At 56.9% G+C, this 23,617-nt stretch overlaps 3 protein-coding genes across 10 annotated transcripts; 2 read left to right on the top strand and 1 right to left on the bottom strand.

Moving 5' to 3' along the window:
• The first annotated feature begins 56 nt into the window (after positions 1–56).
• Positions 57–10,183, top strand: ATG9A (autophagy related 9A). 2 transcript variants are annotated; one of them, XM_088168177.1, is made up of 14 exons: positions 57–217; positions 444–486; positions 1,788–1,853; positions 2,152–2,313; positions 2,417–2,558; positions 3,456–4,204; positions 4,526–4,679; positions 4,821–5,000; positions 5,824–6,069; positions 6,362–6,582; positions 7,005–7,122; positions 7,295–7,517; positions 7,660–7,802; positions 7,931–10,183. In XM_088168177.1, exons 1-14 carry the CDS (start codon positions 115–117, stop codon positions 7,934–7,936), a joined length of 2,556 nt encoding a protein of 851 aa, XP_088024303.1. In that variant the 5' UTR covers positions 57–114; the 3' UTR covers positions 7,937–10,183. The 2 variants fall into 2 exon arrangements, with proteins under 2 accessions (XP_088024303.1, XP_088024302.1); XM_088168176.1 differs by having other exon boundaries at positions 100–259.
• Positions 10,184–10,372: 189 nt separating this feature from the next.
• ABCB6 (ATP binding cassette subfamily B member 6 (LAN blood group)) lies at positions 10,373–17,314 on the top strand. 3 transcript variants are annotated; one of them, XM_088168178.1, is made up of 20 exons: positions 10,373–10,517; positions 11,372–11,903; positions 12,446–12,583; positions 12,864–13,053; positions 13,267–13,359; positions 13,615–13,807; positions 13,894–14,015; positions 14,098–14,207; positions 14,275–14,340; positions 14,477–14,602; positions 14,691–14,767; positions 14,872–14,935; positions 15,032–15,117; positions 15,207–15,264; positions 15,423–15,527; positions 15,890–16,064; positions 16,347–16,459; positions 16,569–16,663; positions 16,844–16,912; positions 17,002–17,314. In XM_088168178.1, exons 2-20 carry the CDS (start codon positions 11,388–11,390, stop codon positions 17,126–17,128), a joined length of 2,523 nt encoding a protein of 840 aa, XP_088024304.1. In that variant the 5' UTR covers positions 10,373–10,517; positions 11,372–11,387; the 3' UTR covers positions 17,129–17,314. The 3 variants fall into 3 exon arrangements, 2 of the variants coding, with proteins under 2 accessions (XP_088024304.1, XP_014743551.2); XM_014888065.2 differs by lacking the exon at positions 10,373–10,517 and adding an exon at positions 10,589–10,731; XR_015804900.1 differs by lacking the exons at positions 10,373–10,517; positions 16,844–16,912; positions 17,002–17,314 and adding an exon at positions 10,588–10,731 and having other exon boundaries at positions 15,890–16,006.
• A 304-nt stretch (positions 17,315–17,618) lies between these two features.
• ZFAND2B (zinc finger AN1-type containing 2B) lies at positions 17,619–23,556 on the bottom strand. 5 transcript variants are annotated; one of them, XM_014888069.2, is made up of 9 exons: positions 23,142–23,556; positions 22,330–22,424; positions 21,840–21,971; positions 21,038–21,189; positions 20,476–20,583; positions 20,246–20,315; positions 19,668–19,744; positions 18,991–19,069; positions 17,619–18,751 (listed from the first exon to the last, which is right to left on the bottom strand). In XM_014888069.2, the coding sequence occupies exons 1-9, from the start codon at positions 23,194–23,196 to the stop codon at positions 18,713–18,715; spliced, it is 807 nt and encodes a 268-aa protein (XP_014743555.1). In that variant the 5' UTR covers positions 23,197–23,556; the 3' UTR covers positions 17,619–18,712. The 5 variants fall into 5 exon arrangements, with proteins under 5 accessions (XP_014743555.1, XP_014743554.1, XP_088024306.1 ...); XM_014888068.2 differs by having other exon boundaries at positions 18,991–19,072; XM_088168180.1 differs by lacking the exon at positions 23,142–23,556 and adding an exon at positions 22,899–23,110 and having other exon boundaries at positions 18,991–19,072.
• Positions 23,557–23,617: the final 61 nt, after the last annotated feature.

A 23,617-nucleotide genomic window follows, 5' to 3' on the forward strand; every position in this document is an offset into this window, starting at 1 on the left:
GCCTCCGTGCCCGCCAGTCGCGGGCGGGGCCGAGCGGGCCGGGCCGGGCCGGGCCGCGCCGGGCCGGTGGCGGCGGCGGCGGCGGCGGCGGCGGCGGCGGCGCGGGGCCCCGCCATGGCCCACTTCGAGACGCAATACCAGCGCTTGGAGAGCTCCTCTACCGAGTCTCCCCCCGGTGGCGGCGACCTGCTCGTCCACGTCCCCGAGGGCGCCAAGTGTGAGCGATGGCACCGGGGGTTGAGGCCTGGCCGGCGGCGGGGTGCGGAAGAGGCCGGGGACGCAGGGGAGACGCTGGACACCAAGGGGAGCCGGGGTGGCGGCTGCGGGGCTGGTTTGGGACCTCGGGTGCCAGGGACAGCGGGGGAAGGGTAGGCTGTGCTGGTCACAACTCCTGGGGTGGGTGTGCTGAGGGGCCCTCACCGTTGTGCTGCTTCTTCCTTCAGCTCCATGGCATCACATCGAGAACCTCGACCTTTTCTTCTCTCGCATATCCTTTTGCAGGGCGAGGATGTATTCCCCTCCTCTCGGCTCTAAGTACAGGGAAATTACGAAGCTCTGTGTAACTTGGAGCTTTGGCAGTGTCAGCTCATTCCTGTAGGGCACTACACAGCTCCAGAGGGGCTGACAGACCCCCCACACCTTGGGATGCTGTCACTTGACATAGGTCATACAGGTGCTTCTAGGAATTCTTGGGAAAGTTACAATGGTACTGTTGTAATTACAGTTAATGCGTTATATTCTTAACAAGATTGTATTGCTAGCGTGGCATTTACAATCAGAGTAGCACAGAATTTTTGTAGGCAGAATCAGTGTAGTACAATTTTATAAGTAGCATAGAACAGAATTTTATAGTATTTCTTAGTTTGTGGTTTCTAATCATCTGGACTCTTTACAGATCTGGTCATATCTTGATACATGGTTTGCAATATCAGTATAATGATCATAATGTAGACTCAAAATTCACATAAAAGAATTTAAGTCATTCACTTAGTCTTCAGAGGAAGCAGATGACAATGGGGGTATCCCTGGCTACGGAGGGGTCCTGGGTCTCACTGTCCACTAGCAGCTGTGATACAAGTTCCCACTTAGGATTTGTAACTCCTTGATTTTGTTGATAGTGCTCTGGGTGCTGTTAATACTTCCCTCTTCTGTGACGGGGTCATCACCTCTGTTGGGTTGGCCATGTGCCTGGGACCTTCAAGGACAGCACGGAAGAGAGTAATCAGCCTGGTGCCAAGAAATCTTGGAGGCCCATAGGGAAGGAAAGCAGAAAGACATTTGATTTATATTCTTGGTTCACAGGATCTTCAGCGCCTGGTAACTGGGGAAAGGGTGACCCACTTGGTGGCAGAGAAGGGCTGCTTACATTACAAAATGGTGTTAGTTATGCTGACCACATTACTGGGGTCAGGAGCAGGTGCTAGGTGCCACTAAATGCATTTTTGTCTGTCTCTGTCTTGTCCTGCTGTACCCTGCCTGCCCTATCCACCATTGTGCAGCCTGAGTTTCTGCTCTGTGCTGAACAGAGCCCCACTATGGGTGTTGAGTGCAGAAAAAGGAGCATGAACAAAGCCAAGTCCTTCTACCCTAGCTGTGCTTTACCTGGGCGGAGTGTGTTTTCCTGCAGTGGGGAGACCAACTTGCTGATGAGTAGGAGTGGGAGAGATTTTCTCTTAGTGGTGAAGGGAGACTTGACTGAGGAGCTGTGGAATACCAGTGGGACAGAAGCCTCTTCATTCTTCATCAGAGAAGAATCACCATGCTGTTTTCCTTAACTGTAGCTTTCACGTCTATAACCTGCATCAGAAGAATGGCTTCACTTGCATGCTCATTGGAGAGATCTTTGAGCTCATGTAAGTGCAGGTACCCCTCTGTTACGGCTGTGACAGCTGCTGGGAAACAGCCACAGGCACTTGCCAGACACTTGCAGCTGTGTAGGTGGAAGGTCTCCTTTTGTAATTGTCCTGTCTCCCCTTCATCAGGATTTTCCATGCCCCAGACCTGCATTTCACTGTGAGGAACCATTGCCTGTGAGCGTTCCTGCTGCCATGGTTGTGGGATTGTGTCTCCATGACATATGACCCTGGCTGCTTCATGTTTTGTGGTGGAGCAAAAGGGTGATTCCCTCACAACACTTCTCTTTTTTCACAGGCAGTTCATCTTTGTGGTGGCATTCACCACCTTTCTTATCAGCTGTGTTGATTATGACATCCTCTTTGCCAACAAAGCATTAAATCACAGCCAGCATCCCAGTGAGCCCATTAAGGTGACTCTGCCAGATGCCTTCCTGCCTCCAAATGTCTGCAGTGCAAGGTAGGGGCAGTGGAGGGCATGTTAGCCACTGCTCTTGTTTTCTTAAGTACTCAGGGTTCCTGTCTGGGCCTGTATCCCACTGCTTGCCTCTTCTTGCTTGCAGAATCCAGGCAAACAGCTTCCTCATCTGCATCCTGGTGATAGCTGGGGTTTTCTGGATCCACCGACTTGTCAAATTTATCTACAACATTTGCTGCTACTGGGAGATTCACTCTTTCTACATCAATGCCCTGAAGATCCCCATGGTAAGTCGCTGAGTCAGGCGCTGCACGCGGGGCTGCCGAGGGTCCTGGGAGGCATTTGCTGGGTGGTTGCAACTTGCCTTCACGCCTCTCCTCAGTCAGACTGAGCGCTCTTCCTTCTGCTCCATAACCACATGATCTCTTTTCAGCCTCTTCTCCAGCAGCCAGTTTATTCCGTGTTAACCCCTCTCTGCCCAGTCTGCCGCTCCATCTGCTGGCGCATTCCTCTGCCATATGCCACCCAATATGTGTATTCTTCAGTGGTGGCCTTTTCTGTGATGCCCTCCAGAGAAGGCATAAGCGAGGATATCCTCATACCTCCCTGGGATGTGAACAATCTCAGCTTCCTTGTTTACTTGGAAGGCTTGGAGCTACTTAGTTGTGAAGGTCACACAGGAGATCCATGTGTGACAGATGGGGTTTGAGGCTTGTATATACATCCTAGTCCAGAGTCCTTGCTCTGATGAACAACATGAAAAGGCATGTGTGCATCCTTTGGAGGGAGAAAGTGTCTTGAGAAAGGTGGGGTTTGGTTTGTCCCCTATTTTTCCATGGGCTCCCTCTGGGTCATTGCTTAAGTCCCTTCCATGTTTGTTTCTCCCTGCTGACTCCAAAGGGCAGCTCTGGGAGGACTCATGGAAGCCTGGACCTGTGTTTATGTCTCCAAGGAAGCTGGTGCATGAGTGGCTGGGAAACAGTCATCTGTGCTAATCTAGGGGATAAAGGGCACCAAGGCAAGGTGTGGGGTTTGCCTGCTGCAGGCTGGAGTGGTGCCAGAAGGTGCCTCATGATCTGGTGTTGCATGCACTTTGTCATGCACCTGCTATTTCAATGGGCTCAGCCTGGCTTCTGTCCCTGGATACTTCTTGCTCCTAATCTTGCTGCTTGTCCACCTTCCAGTCCACTCTGCCCTACTACACCTGGCAGGAGGTACAGGCCCGCATTGTGCAGATCCAGAAGGAGCACCAGATCTGCATCCACAAGAAGGAACTGACAGAGCTGGACATCTATCACCGCATCCTCCGCTTCAAGAACTATATGGTGGCCATGGTGAACAAGTCACTGCTGCCCATCCGTTTCCGCCTGCCCCTGCTGGGAGACACTGTCTTCTACACACGTGGGCTCAAGTACAATTTTGAGCTCATCTTCTTCTGGGGTCCTGGTTCCCTTTTTGAGAATGAGTGGAGCCTGAAGGCTGAATACAAGCGGGCCGGGAACCGCCTGGAGCTGGCTGAGAAGCTCAGCACTCGCATCCTCTGGATTGGCATTGCTAACTTCCTTCTCTGCCCCCTCATCCTCATCTGGCAGATTCTCTATGCTTTCTTCAGCTACACGGAGATCCTGAAGCGGGAGCCGGGCAGCCTGGGTGCCCGCTGCTGGTCTCTCTATGGCCGCTGTTACCTCCGTCACTTCAATGAGCTGGATCACGAACTGCACTCGCGCCTCAGCAAGGGGTACAAGCCAGCTTCCAAGTACATGAACTGCTTTATCTCTCCGCTTCTCACCATCGTGGCCAAGAACGTGGCCTTCTTTGCTGGCTCCATCCTGGCTGTGCTCATCGCTCTCACCATCTATGATGAGGACGTGCTTGCAGTCGAGCACGTCCTGACCACGGTCACCCTGCTCGGGGTGGGCATCACGGTGTGCAGGTGAGGTGGGTCTGTGCTGCCCCCATGCTCCTGGCAGACCTGTAGGGAGCTGTGGGGCTGGCAGCAATCCATATAAACATGCTCTTTGCTTGGAAATGGATGTGAATCTGCGTAAATGAGGGGCTGGGAAGAGGCAAGACCAGGATAGAGAAAAGGGGTAGTAGTCATCCTGGCTGCAGTGGTTGTACGGTATGAGGGGCTGGTCTGGTCGGAAGGTTACAGGTGGAGCTGTGATATGGGCCAGTCATCCTGCCCTCCCAAGATGACATTTATTAGGAACTGAGGTGTAATGCCGTGATATTTCCCTGTACTGTCATGCAGGTCTTTCATCCCTGACCAGCACCTGGTCTTCTGCCCAGAGCAGCTGCTACGAGTCATCCTGGCACATATCCACTACATGCCTGACCACTGGCAGGGCAACGCCCACCGCTACGAGACCAGGGATGAATTTGCCCAGCTCTTCCAGTACAAAGCGGTGAGCTTGGCTTAACTCTGGGGCTGACTTGCCCCCATCCTTGCAGGAGGGAGAAGGTTCTGGAGAGCTCAACAGCTCCTGGGCTCATAGTAGGTTTTTTGACACTCAAGTTTGTGCTGAACCCATCATTTCTGTGCTCAGGTCTTCATTCTGGAAGAACTTCTGAGTCCCATCATTACTCCCTTGATCCTCATCATCTGCCTGCGGCCCAAGTCCTTGGACATAGTTGACTTCTTCCGTAACTTCACCGTGGAGGTGGTGGGTGTGGGTGACACCTGCTCCTTCGCCCAGATGGACGTGCGCCAGCATGGCCACCCTGCGGTAAGGTCCTGGGCTGCCCACCAGCATGTCTGGTCCTTACACCCATGCGAGGCCTGAACTCACCACTCCTGGCAGCCCACAGCCCAGCTACCCACCTCTTGGTACCCAGCTACCCACCTCTTGGTACCCAGCTACCCACCTCTTGGTAGGGTGTCTGCGTTTGGCAGAAAGCAGAAGGCTCTTGTGGCCCAGCTGTGATTATTGACCAGATGCTTTGGGAATCAGGCTGTGTAATTTCTTTGGTGTCATTGCCTGTTTTCACAGCCAAGGGTTGTGTCCTCAGGAGAGTGGAATGGGGACATTTAGAAAGTGTGACCACTAAGAAGCTGACCTGCTTGTGCTCAGGAGAGAAGCAGTCTAGAGGAAATAGGAAGTATTTTCCATTATGCAAAATCTACAGTGGAGGGAAAAGGGGTCCATCTGTTTTGTGTGCCTGGGAGTTTAGGTTACTTGTCTAGAGAAAGACTTCCTAGTGACACAGTCATCAACTAGGAAGGAAGTGAAGTCATTGTAGCAGGAAGCTTTTAAGAAGAGTAATCTGTTGACTTTAATTGTTCCTATCTGTGATTGTTCCCAGCTCCCCATTTCCCTTGCAGCAATTAATGTTCTGGGATGGAGGTGGAACACACTGCTTGCTGCTTCTTCTCCAGGCTGAAATGGCTGAATGAGCATGGGGACTTTTGGTGTAGCACCTGCAACATAGGGAGCCATGGCCTTGCATGGGCTGTGTGTTGCATGCTTTTCCCAACTGATTGCAGGACTCCCAGGGCTGGCAGGGTTGTAAAGCAAATCCCATCTCTGATTATCTGTTTGTTGTCCGCAGTGGATGTCAGCAGGAAAGACGGAGGCCTCCATTTACCAACAGGCTGAGGATGGCAAGACGGAGCTATCCCTCATGCACTTTGCCATCACCAACCCCAAGTGGCAGCCACCCCGTGAGAGCACAGCCTTCATCGGCTTCCTGAAGGAGCGGGTGCACCGGGACAGCAGTGTGGCACTGGCTCAGCAGGCTGTGCTCCCTGAAAACGCCCTCTTCAGCTCCATCCAGTCCCTGCAGTCAGAGTCAGAGGTGCCCAGGCTCAGGGCGTGTGGGTTGTTCTTTGGGTGCTTGCTACATGCTGGCAAATTCATCATCAGGCCCTCGGGGTAATTTTGCCCTTGCCTGGGATGTATCCGGGGATGAAAATGTGGTACATCAGCACTATCTGGGACACTTCTGGCTTTAGAGTAAGAGAAGGTAACAGGCTGTCCCAGAGCCCTGTGAGGTGGGAGAGTGGTCAAGATAGCCCAGCTCTGTGTCTGGTGGGAGCAGTCCTCCAGCTCTGCACATGACAGTGACTCACTCTCTTTCAACTCTGCAGCCTCACAGCCTGATTGCCAATGTGATAGCGGGCTCCTCAGCACTGGGCTTCCACGTGAGCCGGGATGGACAGGCTTCCCGCCATCTCTCAGAAGTGGCCTCGGCTCTGCGTTCCTTCTCCCCACTCCAGTCTGCCCAGCAGCCTTCCAGTGGCTTCCAGGCATCGGGAAGGGACGGAGAGGGAGCCCAGCCTCGTGGTGCCAGTGCCATGACAGCCTCTGGGTAAGCTGCTGGCTGGAGAAGGGCAGCCAGATACCTTTGACATTGATTTACCCTTTGCCCAAATGCCATCCTGTTGTCCTAGATGCATTGTGGCATTTATCTCTGCAGCCCGGACAGCAAGGGACATTCACAAGCAGAGTTAGATTCAGGTCTGTGTGCTAGGTGCCAGGTGCTAAGGCTGGCCCCAAAGGATAGTGTCAGGGTCCTGTTGTTCTCCTATAGGCACTACAGTGGGGAGATACCCCCATGTAGGGAAGAGGCAGTGGCATAGCAGGACTTGCGTATTTTAGGAGATGCTGCAGAGGGTCTCTTCATTACCCAGTCCAAGAGCAGATTTCTGTGAGCCTGACATTAGAGTGGAGAGGGGCTGGGCAGTGTGGGGGCACCTGGGCAGCAAACACTACTGGTGTGTTCCATGGCAGTGCTGATGCAAGGACCGTGAGTTCGGGAAGCAGCGCCTGGGAGGGTCAGCTGCAGAGCATGATCCTGTCGGAATATGCCTCGACTGAGATGAGTCTTCATGCACTCTACATGCACGAGGTGAGCAACCCAGAGTTGGGCTGGCCAGAGGGGCATGGAGCAAGGCAGGCAGGACTGGGCTGCCCTGTCCGTTGTGATGAGAAAACTAGTGTGTATGCAGTGCTGTGGAGAGGGTGTGTTTGGGCATCTGGTTTCTTCCACACAGCTGAGTCACTCATGTTTTGGCCTGCAGTTGCACAAGCAGCATGCCCAGCTGGAGCCTGAGCGGCACACTTGGCACCGACGAGAGAGTGACGAGAGTGGGGAGAGTGCCCACGAAGAGCTGGATGCTCAGCGGGGTGGCCCCGTCCCCATTCCCCGCTCTGCTAGCTACCCCTTTTCCTCACCACGGCAGCCTGCCGAGGAGACAGCCACACTGCAGACTGGTTTCCAGCGGCGATATGGTGGCATCACAGGTATGAGAGCCAGGGCAGAGGTCTGAGTTCATGTCAGAGTTCTCTAACCGATGCCCTTTATGGACTGGCATGAGCAGCCTGCCTGCTGCTAGACGCTGGCAGTCTCCCAGGTAACTAATCTAACTTCTTGCCTCTCTTGCAGACCCAGGCACAGTGCACAGAGCCCCATCACATTTCTCACGCCTTCCTTTGGGAGGCTGGGCCGAAGATGGGCAGTCAGCGAGGCACCCAGAACCCGTGCCAGAGGAGAGCTCGGAGGACGAGCTTCCGCCACAGATCCACAAGGTAAGGGTGATGGCTGTGGCTGACAGGGGCAAGGTGTAGGGGCTGTGGCTGAGAGGGGTAATCTGTTGCCAAGTTGGGGTGCTGGCAGCCAGTCCCAGTAGGTGCCACATTCTCTCTCTGTCTTGCAGGTATAGCCTGGTAGACTGGGGATCTCATGGGGCTTGCAGATTGGGAGCCACCTGGACAGCAGGATGTGGCATGGGCTTGATTCTTCTCCTGTCCTGAGTGGAAATTTTGTTGCCATCAATTGTCGAAGAGACAAAACTTCCAGGCCAGTGTCTTTGCTGTGGCACCTTGTGTCCAGCCATGTGTCAAGTCAACGCCACTCTGATTTGTGGGGTGAATGCGTGTGTGAGTACATACCCGTGTCTGTGTTCACATCTGTGTCGTCCTTGTCGGAGGATCTCTGCAGAGCCTGTGGAAGCTGACGTGACAGGACTAGCAGTGGGGAGCTGCTGGTGGACTGGTTTGGAGGTGGCAGCAGCAGCTGCTCTTCAAAGGGATGTGAGATGGCATCAGCTCCATCCAGATGTGCGCCTGAAGCTGGGACCTACCAAAATGAGGGCAGGAGTTGTTGAGGGTGGTCTAGCTCAGCCTGTACCACCACACTGCCCTGCCTGCAGCCCTGAGAAGGTGCCTAGGACCACATTAGTCCTCCCAGAGAGGATCAGTGTTGTGCCTCTCAGCCCAGAGCAGGACAACAGTGGGGGTAGTCACCCACCCCTCTGTCTCAGCACCCTGCAGAGGGATGGGCCCTGGTGGCTACTGCTAGTATGAGTCCAGATGGGATACAGAGCTGGTGGGAACAGCTCTGGTTCAACCCAGGGATGCTGCAACTCTTCCCTGACTCATGACAGCTGGTTCATTCCCTGCATGCAAGAAAGGATCATTGGAGTGACGCCTCTGTGCTGGGACACCAGCATCCTCCCAATGTATGGCACCCATGGAATGCGGGCTACTAGTGGGCCCTCCTGCAGTGCCAAAGAGACCCCAGTGTGGAGCAGCCCAGCATCTTCCAAGCATCTTCCAGGAGTGCTCACAGCCCCCTCAGAGCACAGCCTGAAGGTCTTGTGCTCGTGTGTTGGTTCCTTTTCTTCCAGACACAAAAAAAAGGCCTTTTTCCTCATACCCAGGTGCTGTTGTATTGGGTCTGTCCTTCTGATGCAGCTGTTCTGTGGAACTGGGCCTTTCCTCTTCCCCAGTAAAGGCTTTGGTTCACCTCGAATCTTGCCCAGAGGTTCCCAGCTCCTCCTTTCCTCCTGAAACCTTCCTTTCACTTACAACATGGTTTTAGCTGCTGTGGAGACCATATAACATGCAGCTGTCTCATGCCTGGCAGAGCAAGGAGGGCATCCTGAACCCACAAGGGAGAGGCACACCTCAGCCCAGGCTTGGGATGGTGGTGGGGAATCAGGATCCCAGCTGTGTGGCCTCAGACAAGACCTTCCCACCATCCTTCTGTTTTCCTTCTTTTCTCTCTGCAGCTTCTGGGGAATTGCATCCCAGCTAACTCCTGCCCACAACTTAACTTTCCGTTCCCCTTGCCTCTGGCAGGGGCTGCTTGCTTTTGCCATGCCCTTTGCGAGCACTGCACGTCCTCTGCTGTCTCTGGAGTCCAGGACTATCCCTTATCTCTTGCCAGAGTTATTGTCCTCTGCCCTTTGAGCCTGCTGCCAGCACTTCTGCACCTGGGTAGCCTGGGCATGAGCAGGGCCAGGGGGCTTGCACAGGGGCAGGCTCTTTGGGGTAGCAGGCTCCTTGTTGCTGCAGAGCGGGCTGGGCAGGGCCGAAGCTACGACTGCTCTGGGGTCTGTATGAGATCAGAGTGTTGTAAAGAAGAGCTCAGGGTGGGGATCAGCTCCTCAGTGCTGAGGTCAGGATTCTGTGGACCTGGGTGCTGCTGGGGTCCTTCCATGGAGAAGTGGCTGCGACCACTCCACAGCAGCTTCAACTTGGGGCTGTCCGTGGCTTGGTGAAAGAAAGCAGAAAGCAAATCTCCCTGGAACCCAGATTTTCCAGTGGCTTCTCTTGGTGCCCAGGCTGCTGCCACCCCTCTCTGGGCCTTTGGGACACTTCGCCTGGGCTTTCTAATGGAGTTGCTGCTGTTCTGTACAGCTGAACGACTGGAGACGGTGCCCTGGGGCAAGAGGACGCTCTGGATCTTTCCTTGGGCTGGCAGGAGGGAGAGGCCAGGCATAGCAGGCCCAAGTCTGCCGCATGTTTTGCTTGTGTCGTCAGTGTCCCATGTGCATGGCGAGCCACTCTTCCTCATCTCCTCCTGAGATATGCGGGCACGGGGGTCCCTGGGGAGTGCGGTATCATACCCCCGTGCCCTCGCTGTACAGCTGTATAGCCGTCTAATAAAGATGGGGCGTATCATCCCTGCCTGTGTCCGAGTCTCCCTTCGTTCTGTGGTACCGTGCAGCCCACCTGGGCCTGGCCTTCGATGGCAGCAGAAGGCAGGGAGGAGCCTGCCGGCTGCAGGAGTCAGGGGCTATATTTATCCCCGTGAGGGCAGTGCCCCGTCCTGCCTGACCTCTGGCGGGAGGCCCCGCAGGGCTCCAGGGGCTATCGCGGCACTGCAGGGCCGGGCTGGCGGCGGCGATAAGCGAGAAAGGGGCGTCTCACGTCGGAGGCAGAGACCCTCCGCGGGCACCGGCCTGGGAGCCTGTTCCACGGCACCGACCCTTCCCCATCCCCGGTGCTGCGGGGGAGGTCCGTGCCGCCCGGGGCTGGGCATCGGGGCCCGGGAAAGGGGCACACGCCAGGGTTGCAGTGCCGGTGCCGGGAAGGAGGCGGGCGGGCAAGAGCCGGCGGTGCCGGCGCGGGGCGGGGAGCGGGGCGGGGCGGAACGGCGCTGGGGCCCGGCTGGCAGCGGCGGGCGGCGACGCGGGGCCCGGACCGGGCCAAGGCCGGTGGCCCGGGGCAGGTGAGCGGGCGCGGGGTGGCCGACGCGGCGGGCGGCAGGGCAGACATCGTGGCAACGGGGCCACGGCCGCCTGTCCCGGGCCTGACCGGTGCCGGCACCGCCCGGGCATTCACCCGGCGCGGCCTCTGCCTTGCCCTCTGCGAGTGTTTCCCCGATGTGTCCCTATCTTTGCCCTTGCCTCTTCCCTGCACGGTCCTGCGGTTCCCGGAGCATCCTCCGCATCCCCGCCCGCTCTCCCACCCGTGCCTCTGCAGCTGCATCACCCCCGTTGCTGCCTCTCACTCTAGACCGGTCCCAGCTTCACTCTGCCTTCCTGTCCCTGCGGCTACCTATGTTCTCATGTCCGAGGGCATTCTCAGGGGCCCGGGTGGCTCTGGGAGGCCCAGTGTAATGTTGTGCCCCCGTCTAGGGCACACAGCACGTGTGTTGCTCATGGCCATCCCCATGCAAAGCTGGCCCTGCTTGCATGCATCGCTCCGTGTGTGCTACATGCAGCGTGTCCTGTGTGTCTATGTCCAGCAGTACTTGCCCCGTCCTATGAGGCCCTTGCTGCTTGGCCATACTCGCCTGTGAGTTCCTCTGTGCACCTGGTACCACAGCCCATCCTAAAACCTTGTCTCGGGCTCTCTTCTCTCCACAGCTAGTGACCTGCCAGGATGGCCGTGCTGGGGGGCTACTGTGAGGGCAACAACTCCATCACCCAGGCCTGGGTCCAGCAGGGCTTCCAACCCTGCTTCTTCTTCACACTGGTGCCATCCGTGCTGCTGAGTGTCTGCCTGTTGCTGGGCGCCCTGCAGTATGCCTGCTACGCCCGCTTCAGCCGTGCCATGGAGCCCAAGTACATTCCCCGCTCTCGCCTCTACCGTGGCCAAGTCCTGCTGTCCTTGTTCCTGGCCCTGCAGCCCTTTGGTGGGCTGCTGTGGCAAGGAGTGGGGCTGGGACAGCTCTATGGGTATATGTTGCTACACGCCTGCCTCTGGGCCCTCAGCTGGGCCTGTGCCATTGCCCTCCTGCAGCTGGAGCATACCCGGGTGCTGGCTCATGACCGAACACGGGGCCATGGCACTGTCCTCCTCCTCTTTTGGGCACTGGCCTTTGCTGCTGAGAACCTGACCCTCGTGTGTTGGAGGAGCCCTCTGTGGTGGTGGGCACTGGAGGACACCAACCAGAAGGTGGGCTGGGGGGCTGTGGCCAGGGAAAGGGGATGAGGCCCTTTTGGGGTGGGAGGGACTGCAGCATCATGGTGTAGGGATGGAGTATGCATGTCATGACCTGCCATGCTGAAAGTGTAAACAGTCCTGGGTTGCCAGACCCACATCTGCCAGATATTTCAGTCTCAAGCTCAGCTATCACACATCTCTCCATGGCCCCACCCAGCTCAGGTCCTGCTTCTACCTGGCCCAGACCTTGGTGCAGAAGTAGGAGTGTTTCTCTGCTTGCCACAGCCTGTGGCCCCCATGCACCCTTTAGGATTAGTTGCACCTTGAGCCAGAGGGCAGCATGGAGCCAGATGAGACGGGAAGGAAAGAGGAAGGCTGGGTGCTGCTTGAGGTGCTGTGCTTAACCAGGGACTCCCACTGAGCTGCATGGGATGTTCCCTGGCACACTGCACCTCGTCCCCCTCTGCTCATTGTCTCTCTCAGATCATATCCATCCCATGCCCAAGGTTGTGCTGAGGGCCAGCTGAAATGCTGAACTCTCACTCCCCATTTAGGTGCAGTTTGGCTTCTGGCTGTTGCGTTACATCTGCACGTTCATGCTCTTCATCCTGGGCATGAAGGCCCCGGGGCTGCCCCACAAGCCCTACATGCTGCTAATCAACGAGGAAGAGCGGGACGTGGAAAACAGCCAGGTGAGTCCTGGGACTGAAGCAATGTTATGATATGGCCTGGAAGGAGCTGGGGATAAAATGGGAATACAGCTGTCCTGGGATCAGCATCTTCAGGAGGTCTGGGAGGAACAAGGTTTAGGGCTGCCCAAGCTCCCTGCTTGCTGTCACTAGGATGCAGCCCTGTTTGGAGGATGGAGTGGGCACTCTGGAGTGGGGCTGGTTTCCTTGGGGTGTTGCCTAGGGCCATTTCCAGCTGGATTGGGATACCAGGGCAATGACTCCTTGGTCTGCTCTCCCCCAGCCACTCCTGACTGATGCCAGCAGGACCACCTCCACCTGGAAGGATTTCCGGAGGAAGCTGCGCCTGCTGGTGCCATACATGTGGCCGAAGGGCAACCACCTGCTGCAGGGCCTGGTGCTGTTCTGCATGGCACTCATGGGGCTGGAGCGGGCTATCAATGTCTTCGTCCCCATCTACTACAAGAACATTGGTGAGGCACCTGGAGCTTGATGTATGAGGCTTGCCACAGTCTCACCAAGTGCTGGGGGGGTTGAAGTGACCTGGAGGGCTGCAGGGGTTTGGCTGGAGCAGAGTCCAGGGTGTCAGGGTCCAGCACTGGCTACTGGGGCTGGTTCCCACAGGCACCCTGGGATGCTCCCCGTCCCTTCCTCCTGACCTTTGGTACACTTCCCTTGGCACACAGTGAATGAGCTGACAACGGGCACTCCGTGGCACACCCTGGCCTGGACTGTCTGCAGCTATGTGGGGCTGAAGTTCCTGCAAGGTGGAGGTGCTGGTAAGGACTATCGGGAAGGATGGGGTACTTGGCAAGAAATTATATTGGGCACATCTTACCAGTACTGGGGTAGCCAGGGAAGCCCATATGCCCCATCACTGCTTCTCTCTTGGAATCAGCAACCAGGGCAGGTCCCAGGTTAGGGACAGTGAGTGGGCTTCATCCCAAATCCCCCTTTCCTAGCTGGACTTTTGGAAGTCTTCTGCTTGCCCCAGTGGGGCTGATCTCAGTTGACCTTTCCATGTTGCCCTGCAGGCTCCACTGGCTTCGTGAGCAACCTGCGCACCTTCCTGTGGGTATGGGTGCAGCAGTTCACCAACCGGCAGGTGCAGGTGCAGCTCTTTGCCCACCTGCATGGGCTGTCCCTGCGCTGGCACTTGGGCCGTCGCACTGGTGAGGTCCTGCGTAGTGTGGACAGGGGCACCAGCAGCATCAACAGCCTGCTCAGGTCAGAGTGTGCCCATGGTGGGTGGGGGTTGGCCAGGCAGCTCCACCGAGCTGGGCTGATGCCCTATCTCCCCTCCCACCCCCCAGCTACATCGTGTTCAGCATTGTCCCTACCATTGCGGATATTGTCATCAGCATAGTTTACTTCACCTCGGTCTTCAGCGCTTGGTTTGGCCTCATCATCTTCGTGTGTATGAGCATGTACCTGAGTGAGTTGGGGAGGTCAGGGTGCAGGGCTGCCAGGCTGTGGGGTGGCAGGAGCCTTCCAATGTAACTTCCTCCTGTCCACAGCTCTGACCATCTTCATAACTGAATGGAGAACCAAGTACCGTCGGGACATGAACACGCGGGATAACGAGGCCAAGTCCCGGGCTGTGGACTCGCTTCTCAATTTCGAGACGGTACTGTAGGAGTTGGGGGGGGCCACTGAGGACTGCTTAGGTGCTGATACCAGCTCTGCTCCTGTAGGTGAAGTACTACAATGCAGAGAGCTATGAGGTGAACCGCTTCAACGATGCCATTGTCAAGTACCAGGTACGGGGTGCTGAGCACCTTTGGGGGCACCAAGGGAGAAGCAGCCAAATCTTATTGGCACTTGTGGGGATGATGGGAGATCACCATGGGTCTGGTTTGAAGGCAGCAAGATCCCACAGGACGTTGTCTCTTCCAGGTCTCAGAGTGGAAGGTCAGTGCCTCGTTGGGCCTCCTCAACCAGACCCAGAACCTGGTCATTGGCCTAGGGCTGCTGGCAGGGTCCCTGCTCTGTGCCTACTTTGTCACCGAAAACAAGCTGCAGGTAAGGCTGGTGCCAGCCTGTGCGGACTCCCACTGAGGTGTGGCCCTGGGACTGGTGGTTACAAATCCCTATACCCTATCCCTTCCAGGTGGGGGATTTTGTCCTCTTTGGCACCTACATAATCCAGCTCTACACACCACTCAACTGGTTTGGCACTTACTATAGGTAATTCTGGGAACTGTGGTGGTTCCTGGTGTCCCCCTCTCTGTGAGTGACTGATTTGGTATGTGCTCCTCCAAACCCTTTTCTCTGGTCTTTGCCCTCTTCAGGATGATCCAGAACTCCTTTGTGGACATGGAAAACATGTTTGAGCTCTTCAATGAGGAGCAGGAGGTGAGTGCCACCTTTCCTGGACCTTGCTCCCTCATTTGGCCCAAGATCCTACCCTAGGGATTGGCAGGCTCTGAGCCTGCGCCTCTGCTTTGACAGGTGAAGGATGTGGTGAACGCCAGTGACCTGCACTTGGAGGGTGGGCACATTGAATTTGAGAACGTGCACTTCAGCTACATGGATGGGTATGGGGTACTGGGCACAGGGTAGGACCTGGCACAGGAATGTGGGGCCATGGAGTGGCCCTGAGCCTCTCTCCATGTCCCTCTTCCAGGAAGGAAATCCTGCAGGACGTCTCTTTCTCTGTGATGCCTGGGCAGACTCTGGCTCTGGTGAGAGCGGGACTTGGAGTGTGAGTTCACTGTGGGAGGGAAGCATGGGGTTAGAGGCTGGAAAATATGAAGGTGGGAAGGACAGCCCTTTCCTGTCCAGCCCCTGGCCTCCAGCAGCTAGGAATTTGTCATCTCCAAGTCCCTTTTCCTTTGTGCAGGTGGGACCTTCAGGCTCTGGAAAGAGCACCATCATCCGTCTGCTCTTCCGCTTCTATGACGTACGGGGTGGCTGCATCCGCATTGATGGGCAGGACATTTCCCAGGTGAGGGGGGAGGGCCTCCAAGGACACACTAGTTTATCTGGGCTTCACAGCACTGCTCAGTGCCAGCACCAGCATCTCCCTAGGGCAGGGGTGAACATGCTGTGAGCCCCCACAGCCCCTTCGCAGAAGGGTGCAACTCTGGGACCCCAGGCTGAAATGCTGGGTACTAACCAGGGCTCCCTGGGAAGGACTAGGGCATTGTCAGGGCCCCTCACTGCAGAGTAGAGATACCTGTGGTGCAGGGCGACCCTACACCACATCGCTTGCAAGGAATGGGGCTCATGGCTGAGGGTAGGATTGGGGTTTGGAGGGATCTTTGCATTGGGTATGGGTCTGCCTGAGCCCTCTCCCCTGCCTCCCAGGTGAAGCAGGCTTCGCTGCGTGCTCACATTGGGGTAGTGCCCCAGGACACGGTGCTCTTCAACGACACCATCGCCAACAACATCCGCTATGGACGGATCCTGGCCACTGACCAAGAGGTACAGGAGGCAGCCCGGGCTGCTGACATCCACGACCGCATCCTTTCTTTTCCTGATGGTGAGACCCCTGCAGTTCCCGCCACTCATGGTCCCCTAAGACCTTCTAGCTGCCCTCACAGGTATCCTGGGGTGACATCTCCCACGGGGACACCTGCATGACTCTGTATCTTGCTTTGCCTTTCCCTGCCTTTTTTCCAGGGCTAGACCAGCCCCTGGACAGGGATGAGCTGAGGTTCTACCATGTGGCTGTGTGGTCACAGCAGGACCTCTCAGGGCAGCAGGTCCCCATCTCCATTTCAGAGGGCACCAGCACATCATGTTTCTGCTCTCATGCCTGCAGGATACAACACCCAGGTGGGAGAGAGGGGGCTGAAGCTGAGCGGGGGTGAGAAGCAGCGCGTTGCCATTGCACGCACCATCCTGAAGGGTCCCCACATCATCCTGCTGGATGAGGTAACAGCAGTGGCCCCAGCCCAGCCTCATCCAGCTCTGCAGCAGCTCCACACTCAGCAGCTGCCCACACTACCTCTATCCGTTCCCCATGCTGTGTCTCCCCTTGCAGGCCACATCAGCACTCGACACAGAGACGGAGAGGAACATCCAGGCTTCTCTGGCCAAGGTCTGCGCCCACCGCACCACCATCGTTGTTGCACACAGGTAGGGACAAGGGGAAAGGGCTCATCGGGGAGATGCTGGCCAGACCCCCCCAGAGGGGCACATAGACTTGCCCCCTACTCAAGAGGTGAGATCCCCTGGGATTGAATCTTCTGACACTCTGCAAACCCTCAGGAAGGCTCTCCCCCTCCAAGTCAAGGTAACACCTGCTTTTCCCTGTAGGCTCTCCACTGTGGTAGGTGCAGACCAGATCTTGGTACTTAAGGATGGGCACATTGTGGAGCGAGGGAGGTGAGCACAAGGGGAGGGTTGGGGGAGGGGATCCCCTCCCAAGCTCTGGGGCCAGCTCAAGACCCTGCATCCCTCCACTCTCCTCACAGGCATGAGGAGCTGCTGCAGAAGGGTGGTGTGTACGCTGGCATGTGGCTGCAGCAGCAGACTGGGGACGAGGGCGAGAGTAAAGAGCAGCGCACTGAGAAGCCTCAGGGGAGCAAGAAAGCATCATGAACATGACCAGGAGTTCTTCTGTGACACTGACTTGGGTTCAGGCCCCCACACTGCCTGGGAATCTTTCGCTGGCTGCAGGCAGAGTCCCTGCCTGCCCTAGAGCTGCAGGGGCTTGGCTGGACACTCCACTACATTTGTACATGTTTGTTTTGCTGTTGTGTAGTTTCTTAAACCAGGTCCTTCCCAGGTCCGTGCCTGTGTGCTCTTGGCAGGAACAGGCGGGGTTAGTGCCTGTGCCCTTGGGTCAGCCAGAAGCCCTGCAGCAAGGCTCAGCTCCTTGGGCTTAGGTGGGCAAGGGGTTGAGCAGGCTGTCAGCACCTACCCACTCCCCACACAAAGGGCTGAGGTAGGCAGGGGGCTGTTGCAGCCTAACAGCAATGGAAGAGCAGAGCAACTGGTATCCCCTCACCCCTATGTGCCCCCCCACTTCAACCACCATCCACAGAGATATGCCACTTTGGGCTGGACACCAAGTGACTACTCCCTCAGGTACCTCTGTACCTTGTGCTATGCTTTTATTTTCTCCCAAGCAGCACTTTGACAAGTCTCAGCATTCCCTGGACCCAGCCTGAACCCCCCTCCCACAGCTGTTAAGGACAGCCCAGTCCTATATAGCTGCAGAACCCCTGCAAGAGGCCAGCAGGACAAATCCCCTCCACCCAACCAGGCTCTAGGCTCAGGGCTTTGTTTGTAAGGAGGCGTTCTATGCTACTGCTATCCTGGAGGGGATCCCCAGCAACACAACCGGAAGGGAGGCATTCCTACCACAGCAGCATTTAAACAGGGCCCTGTTTAAGTTTAGGGCAGCAAAGAGCAGCCAGCAGCAGGAAGGCAGCTGTAACCATCCCATATGAGTGATGCTGGCATTCAAGCCACTGCCAAGGTTACTTATATTAAACCAGAAAGGAAATGCAGCTCCATTCAGTCTCAGAGAGGTCTTGTGCCCCAGCCGAGCAGGGTAAGGCCCAACATGCTCTTGTGCATGCAAACAGCAGGGAGGCACTCAGGGTGTGGGGAGTGGGAAAGGGGCTGCCTTCACGCTGCTGGGAGGCTGCACATTCAGCCTTGCCATGCCCAGGATGAGGGCATGGCAGGATGAGAGACCATCCCAGCCACATTTGGTCTTTGCTGAGGAGCTGGCATGGCCCTCCTCAGAACATGGAATCCAGGCCCCCACTACAGAAGGCAGCTACATTCCAGCTGTATGTCTGAGCATGCAAAGATGTCCCCACACAGCCCTGCCCTCTCCCCACAGTCCCAGCAGTGTTGGGACATGGCTGTGGCAACTGTGGATAAGTGCAGACCCTGGGCTGCTGCTTGCTTTGGTCAATGTGTACCCAGCCCCGTTCCTGTCCAGTCTTAACCTCCCCAGGAGCATCAGCAATTTGCTGCACTAATTTTATATAGGTACTAGGACTGAAGTGTCAGTGTATATTTGGTGGCTTACAGCTCCCAGGGAGATGAGCTGTCCTTGGCAAGGGGCTCTTGGTACCAGCGTCCAGGCCAGAGCCCTATGGCATCCATGCGGGAGGCCAGAGCCGCTCCTCGGGTCACATGTCCACTGGCACACCCTGCCTCACCTGCCTACGACATGCTGCAGTTTGATGGCTTTGAACCATGTGCCTGGAACAGAAAGAAACACAGTGAGCAAGGGGAAGAGGGCACATCCAGTGCTCAAGTTCCCAGAGCTGTGTCCTCAGCAGTGATGCTGCCACTGCCCCAGGCTGGGCTGCCCTCCTGGTGAGGCAACCTCAGCTAGACAGAGGCCAGAGTAAGCAGAACTCAGGGAAACCCCCCCCCTCACACAGCTAGGCCAGGATCAACCCCATGATAAAGCAGAGCCCATAGCCAACCTCACTCACCTGCCTTTGCGACTGCTGGTACTCGGCTTCACTTGCTGACAGTGCCTGGGCCAGTGCCAGATCCTCCTCCTCCTGTGTGCTGCTGGAACAGTGGTGCATTGTGTGCCTCAGCCTCCCTCAGGCTCACAGGCTGAGTGCTCAGAGCCCTTCTGGCTTTCAGCATCTCACTGCAACTCCTCAGCATATCTTAGGGCAGGGAGCAACTGAGGATAACTTTCAGCAGGCACGGGGCTGGGTAGGGAGCAAAGGATCCAGCTGGGGCTGGCAGCCAAAAATCTGGGCCAAGGAGAGCCATGTTAAATCCAGTCTGTAAGAATGCTTTTAGCAGCACTGGACACTGGGCCTGGGCACATGAACTCCTGGGTGTCCTCCCCTACTCCACCTATCACCCTCCAGCCAAACCCATTAGCTGACAAGTGGTCAGACAATGGTTTGCCCTACTCTGTGTGTCAGTCACTGTCCCCTACCAGCACCCCTAGGGCTGAGGGCATGCTTGCTGAAAAGAGATCCCTGTTGGCTCTGGACTCTTCCTTTTTTCCCGTCAATCACAGAGAGGCATCATATGGAAACACATGCTGATAGGAATGTTATCCCAGAGCCACGTGATGCTTCCCCAGGCACCTTTCACAAGCAGAGTGAGTGCACACCACACCACACCACGTGTTTTGGGGCTGTACCTGGGTGGCTGTGCTGAGCTGCGTGCTGACTCTGCCAGGGACATCTCCAGAGCTCGCTGCAGTGCCTCTTCCTCACTCTGAAACAAAACACCTTGTCACCAGCTGGGCTGGGGGGGCAGGAAACAGCCCTGAAGTACATGTGGCAGGTACAGTCTTTCCTGGCCAAGGGTGGGCAAATCTCTCTTCAGGAGGCCAGACACAGCTAAGGTGAAAAACGAGCTCTGGACAGACTGGCAGTGCTCTCCCCTTGCCCAAGGGGACACATCCCTACTTGCTAATGCAGAAATATGCCAAGAATACCAGTGGAAAGCAACTTCCAGTCTCCTCCAGACCCAAGGAAAACGGCTGGTGCACTCTGTCCCTTTGGGGAAAGCTAAGCACCAAGCACAGCTGAGAGCTGTCATTCGCAGGCACCAGCACAAGCTCTGATTTCCCACAGAGCATTCAGGATCACTGTCTGCCAGGGAAGGCCTAGCTAGGAGCACAATCACCTACAGAGCATGAGCTAGAAAGCATTTGTTGCAGTCGCTTCCTAGAGGGCACAGAAACCACCCCAAAAGCCAGGCCAAGCCACTCACCAGCCCATTCTGCAGCATGACAGCTGGAGGGGAGGTGCTGCGAGTCTGCGAGGCAGCTGTTCTGCCTCCCCTGCAAGCAGAAGAAAAGCTGCATTATTGTCAAGGCACGGAGCCCTATCAGTCCTGCTGAGGCACAAAAAGAACGGAGCTGTTGCTCTGGCATTTCACAGAGAGCCAAGCTGAGCCTGGTCATGCCCACCTCAGAATTACAAGTCAGGCCATCACCTTACCTGGCACAGGCTGGAGAAGAGGAGCTGTCTGCTGGCCGGGCAGCTCCGCTGCTTGATGCGGTGCCTATTTTGGAGGAGGATGCCTGGGCTCTGGTAACCGCAGCATGCCTAGGACAGATAGGACACCTGTGAGAAGCTGTTTTACCATGAGCAATTCCTAGGCATTGAACTCCTTGGGATATCAAGCTGGATAAGCGAGACCCCTCCTTGGCTCCTCTTCCTCCCATGTTGGGGCTGTTATTCCCAAGAGTTTCAAGAGCTATTTCTCTCCCTGAAACCCTGTACCAGGACAGGCAGAAACCACTGGCTTACACAATAAGGGGTTGGGGAAAGAAGCAAGAACAAAGCAGTCAGCAGGCAGTACTGAAGGCTTCTGCTGCATGAGAGACTGTGCATACTGGTGTGCTTGGTGCTACAGGTAGACATCCTGGCACACAGGGCAGGGAGTATGAGAATGCAGCAGTACCAGACAATGGGTCAGGAGGAGCTGGACTTTCTCCCTGTCACCCATACAGCAAACACAGCCCCACCCCTCCCGGCCTGTCTGTTCTCAGACCCTCACCCTGCTTTGGAAAGGGGATGCCCTGCCCCACTGCAGTCATGGTCCAGGGGGTGCCGGTGCTTGAGGCAGTAGTTCTTGTGGCACTGGTCACAGATCACCTTCATCATCTCCTTCTGCTTGCAGCCAGGCTTCAAACACTTGTTGGTGAAGATCTGAAAGATGACACAGCAATGGTGAAAAGGAGCACATGCTGCGGGGCTGGGGCTGTCCCTTCTCTCCATGCCAGGCCCTGGGCACTGACCAGCCTTCCCCACCAGTGTATCTTGTGCAACGCTCTGAAATTTGTCTCTGAATACTTTCTTTAGATGTTTCTGAATAATTTCTTTACCTAGTTCATTAGTAATTCACTGGTGCTTCAGTGTCTATATACAAGAGTCTCCACAACCACAGAATGCACAGCAGGAGAAAGTGCCTTGCCCAGGGACTCCTGCCTTCCATGACAGTGCAGTGGGGAAAGCCCAGGGCATTCCAGCTACTGCTGGGCTGGGTTCCTGCAGGGCTAGCTCCCTCCAGCAATTTAATCTCCTGGCAAGATGGAGTAGCTAATTGAGATTGCATTTTCCTGATAGCAGCATGCAGTTTCCCATCCTTAAGTCCTAGGTGGCTGCCCAGCCCCACTCCATCACCACCTTGCTCCCAGACTGCCTCCACAAAACCCTGCAGATGCGCATACCTCCAGCTTGCCAACCCTCCCTGCCATCAGCCTGTGCCAGAGATGGCACCAGGCAGGGCTGAATCCTGCTGCTTTCATCCCATTTCTAGGCTCCATCAGAGAGCTGGCAGAGCCACACAGTGTACATACCTTGCGCTTGCGTTGTGCAGGGTCAGACTTGCAGTCACGGTCAATGTGCTCACCCACCACAACATCAGGCATCTCCCCCCGCCTCACAGGGACTGGGGTGTTGCAGAGAGGACACACTGGGACCTGCACATCCTGAAGAGACAACAAAAGGCAGCTGGGAGCAGGTAGCTGGGCTGCAGTTTGAGATCCTGCTCATGACCCTCCAACCAGCTCGCACAGCACATGCAGAGGCACAGACATACACTCTGGGAAGGGAAGATGGTACGACTGGGAGATGCCCAAACCACTTCACCCAGTGGAAGAGAGAGGGCTGGATGTTTGTGACGCTGAGATGCAGATCCTGGCTTTCAGGTACATCCTCAGACTCAGTATACATCCCAAGGGGGACTGCGCAAGCAACCAAAACCACCAGAGATTATTATAATCGGTGGCTAGAAAAGCTCAGCAGCTCCATGCAGGAGGGTGGATAAAATCTGCTCTCTGCACTTACCTTCTTGTAGGCAGAGGTGCAATCATGCTGGGCATAAGCGATGTGGTCTGTGCAGAAGATCTGCTCGCAGGCATCGCACTTCAGAGGAAGGAAGTCTAGGAGCAGGACATGGCATGGGCAGAGAGCATGGAGATCAACACTGCCCACCCGTAGCCCGGGAGCCTCCCCGACTTCTCGAAGGCACAACAGTAACCCATGGCAAAGCCAAGGCTGCACCTCTCATCCCCCAGCACGAAAACAAAAGGGCCATAGCCACGTCTTCAGAAATACCCAGGACTCCTCCTCAAAACGTGTCGCCTCGAGACCAGGAGTAGCCCTTGGGCTGCCGGCCTCAAACCGGTGGGAAGTGATGCTGCCACAGCCGCCACGGGTTTCGCCCACCGGGATAACCAGGCTACGGACGGGTCCCAGCGGCCCCGCCGCGTGCGGCCTCCCCAGCCTGCAGCAGCAAGGCCCGGCAGCGGGGGTGCCTGCCCGGGTCCTGCCCCGCTATCCCCTGGCAAGAGCCGCTGCCTACCCGGGAAGAGCCGCGTACCGGGACAGAGTCACCGGCGAAAACCTGGTCTTACCGGCACGGACAGCCAGCCCCGCCCTAGTGGGGTGCCCGCGGGCAGCGGGAAGGGCCAGGGACCCCTCCGCCAAGGGCAGCATGGGTGACACGGCCCGCCCTTCAAGCCCCGCTACCGAGCGGCTGCCCGGCGCCGCCCCGCCGCAGGCCGGGCTGCCCGGTCCGTGCCGCCCAGGGCCAAGCCCGCGGCCGTCTCGCCAGCTTGTGAGCCGTACCCACCCCCCCGGGTCCCCCCGGCGCTCACCCAGGCGCTGGCAGGCGGGCCAGGAGCAGTGCGCGCCCAGGTCCGGGAACTCCATGGCGGCACTACCGCCACCAGCACCGGCGGCCCCGCCGCGCTCGCTTCCGGCGGGACGTCACGGGGCGGGACCAAGCACAGCCCCGCCCCGGCGGGCCTCGCCCCGCCCCGCGGCTCAGGGCAGCTCCCGCACCCCTCCGTGTGCCCTTCCTCCGGGAGCGCCGCTGGGACCCGTGGGAACACCAGCTTCAGAGGCCTGCCCCGGCGCTGGGGGAAGGCTCAGGGCAAGGCGGAGCCCACGAGGGCCAGCGCCAGAACCATCCTGCCCTGCCAGGCCGGCAAGAAGTGTCTCTGCCCCCTGGGACAGCTTGAACTTTTCCCTCCATCCTTCCTCCCCTGCCCCAAGGGACATAAGCCACGGATCCTGCCGTGTAACAGAGCTCCCGGCTCTATTCCAGTCAACTCGGAGTCTCCAGGTGCCA

Source organism: Sturnus vulgaris, chromosome 7 (assembly GCF_052056855.1).
Source record: "Sturnus vulgaris isolate bStuVul1 chromosome 7, bStuVul1.hap1, whole genome shotgun sequence".
NCBI classification, from domain to species: domain Eukaryota; kingdom Metazoa; phylum Chordata; class Aves; order Passeriformes; family Sturnidae; genus Sturnus; species Sturnus vulgaris.

What these genes read in the sequence shown, in the direction of transcription:
- ATG9A (XM_088168176.1), top strand. Translation starts at nt 115, where the DNA reads ATGGCCCACTTCGAGACGCAATACCAGCGCTTGGAGAGCTCCTCTACC. An exon ending in AGTGCCATGACAGCCTCTGG is followed by an intron (nt 6,583 to 7,004) that starts GTAAGCTGCTGG and finishes GTTCCATGGCAG; the next exon opens with TGCTGATGCAAGGACCGTGA. An exon ending in GCGATATGGTGGCATCACAG is followed by an intron (nt 7,518 to 7,659) that starts GTATGAGAGCCA and finishes CCTCTCTTGCAG; the next exon opens with ACCCAGGCACAGTGCACAGA.
- ABCB6 (XM_088168178.1), top strand. Translation starts at nt 11,388, where the DNA reads ATGGCCGTGCTGGGGGGCTACTGTGAGGGCAACAACTCCATCACCCAG. An exon ending in ATGGGCAGGACATTTCCCAG is followed by an intron (nt 15,528 to 15,889) that starts GTGAGGGGGGAG and finishes CCTGCCTCCCAG; the next exon opens with GTGAAGCAGGCTTCGCTGCG. An exon ending in CATCCTTTCTTTTCCTGATG is followed by an intron (nt 16,065 to 16,346) that starts GTGAGACCCCTG and finishes TCATGCCTGCAG; the next exon opens with GATACAACACCCAGGTGGGA.
- ZFAND2B (XM_088168180.1), bottom strand. Translation starts at nt 22,980, where the DNA reads ATGCTGCCCTTGGCGGAGGGGTCCCTGGCCCTTCCCGCTGCCCGCGGG. An exon ending in CATCCCCTTTCCAAAGCAGG is followed by an intron (nt 20,584 to 21,037) that starts GTGAGGGTCTGA and finishes TATCTGTCCTAG; the next exon opens with GCATGCTGCGGTTACCAGAG. An exon ending in ACCAGCAGTCGCAAAGGCAG is followed by an intron (nt 18,752 to 18,990) that starts GTGAGTGAGGTT and finishes TTTCTGTTCCAG; the next exon opens with GCACATGGTTCAAAGCCATC.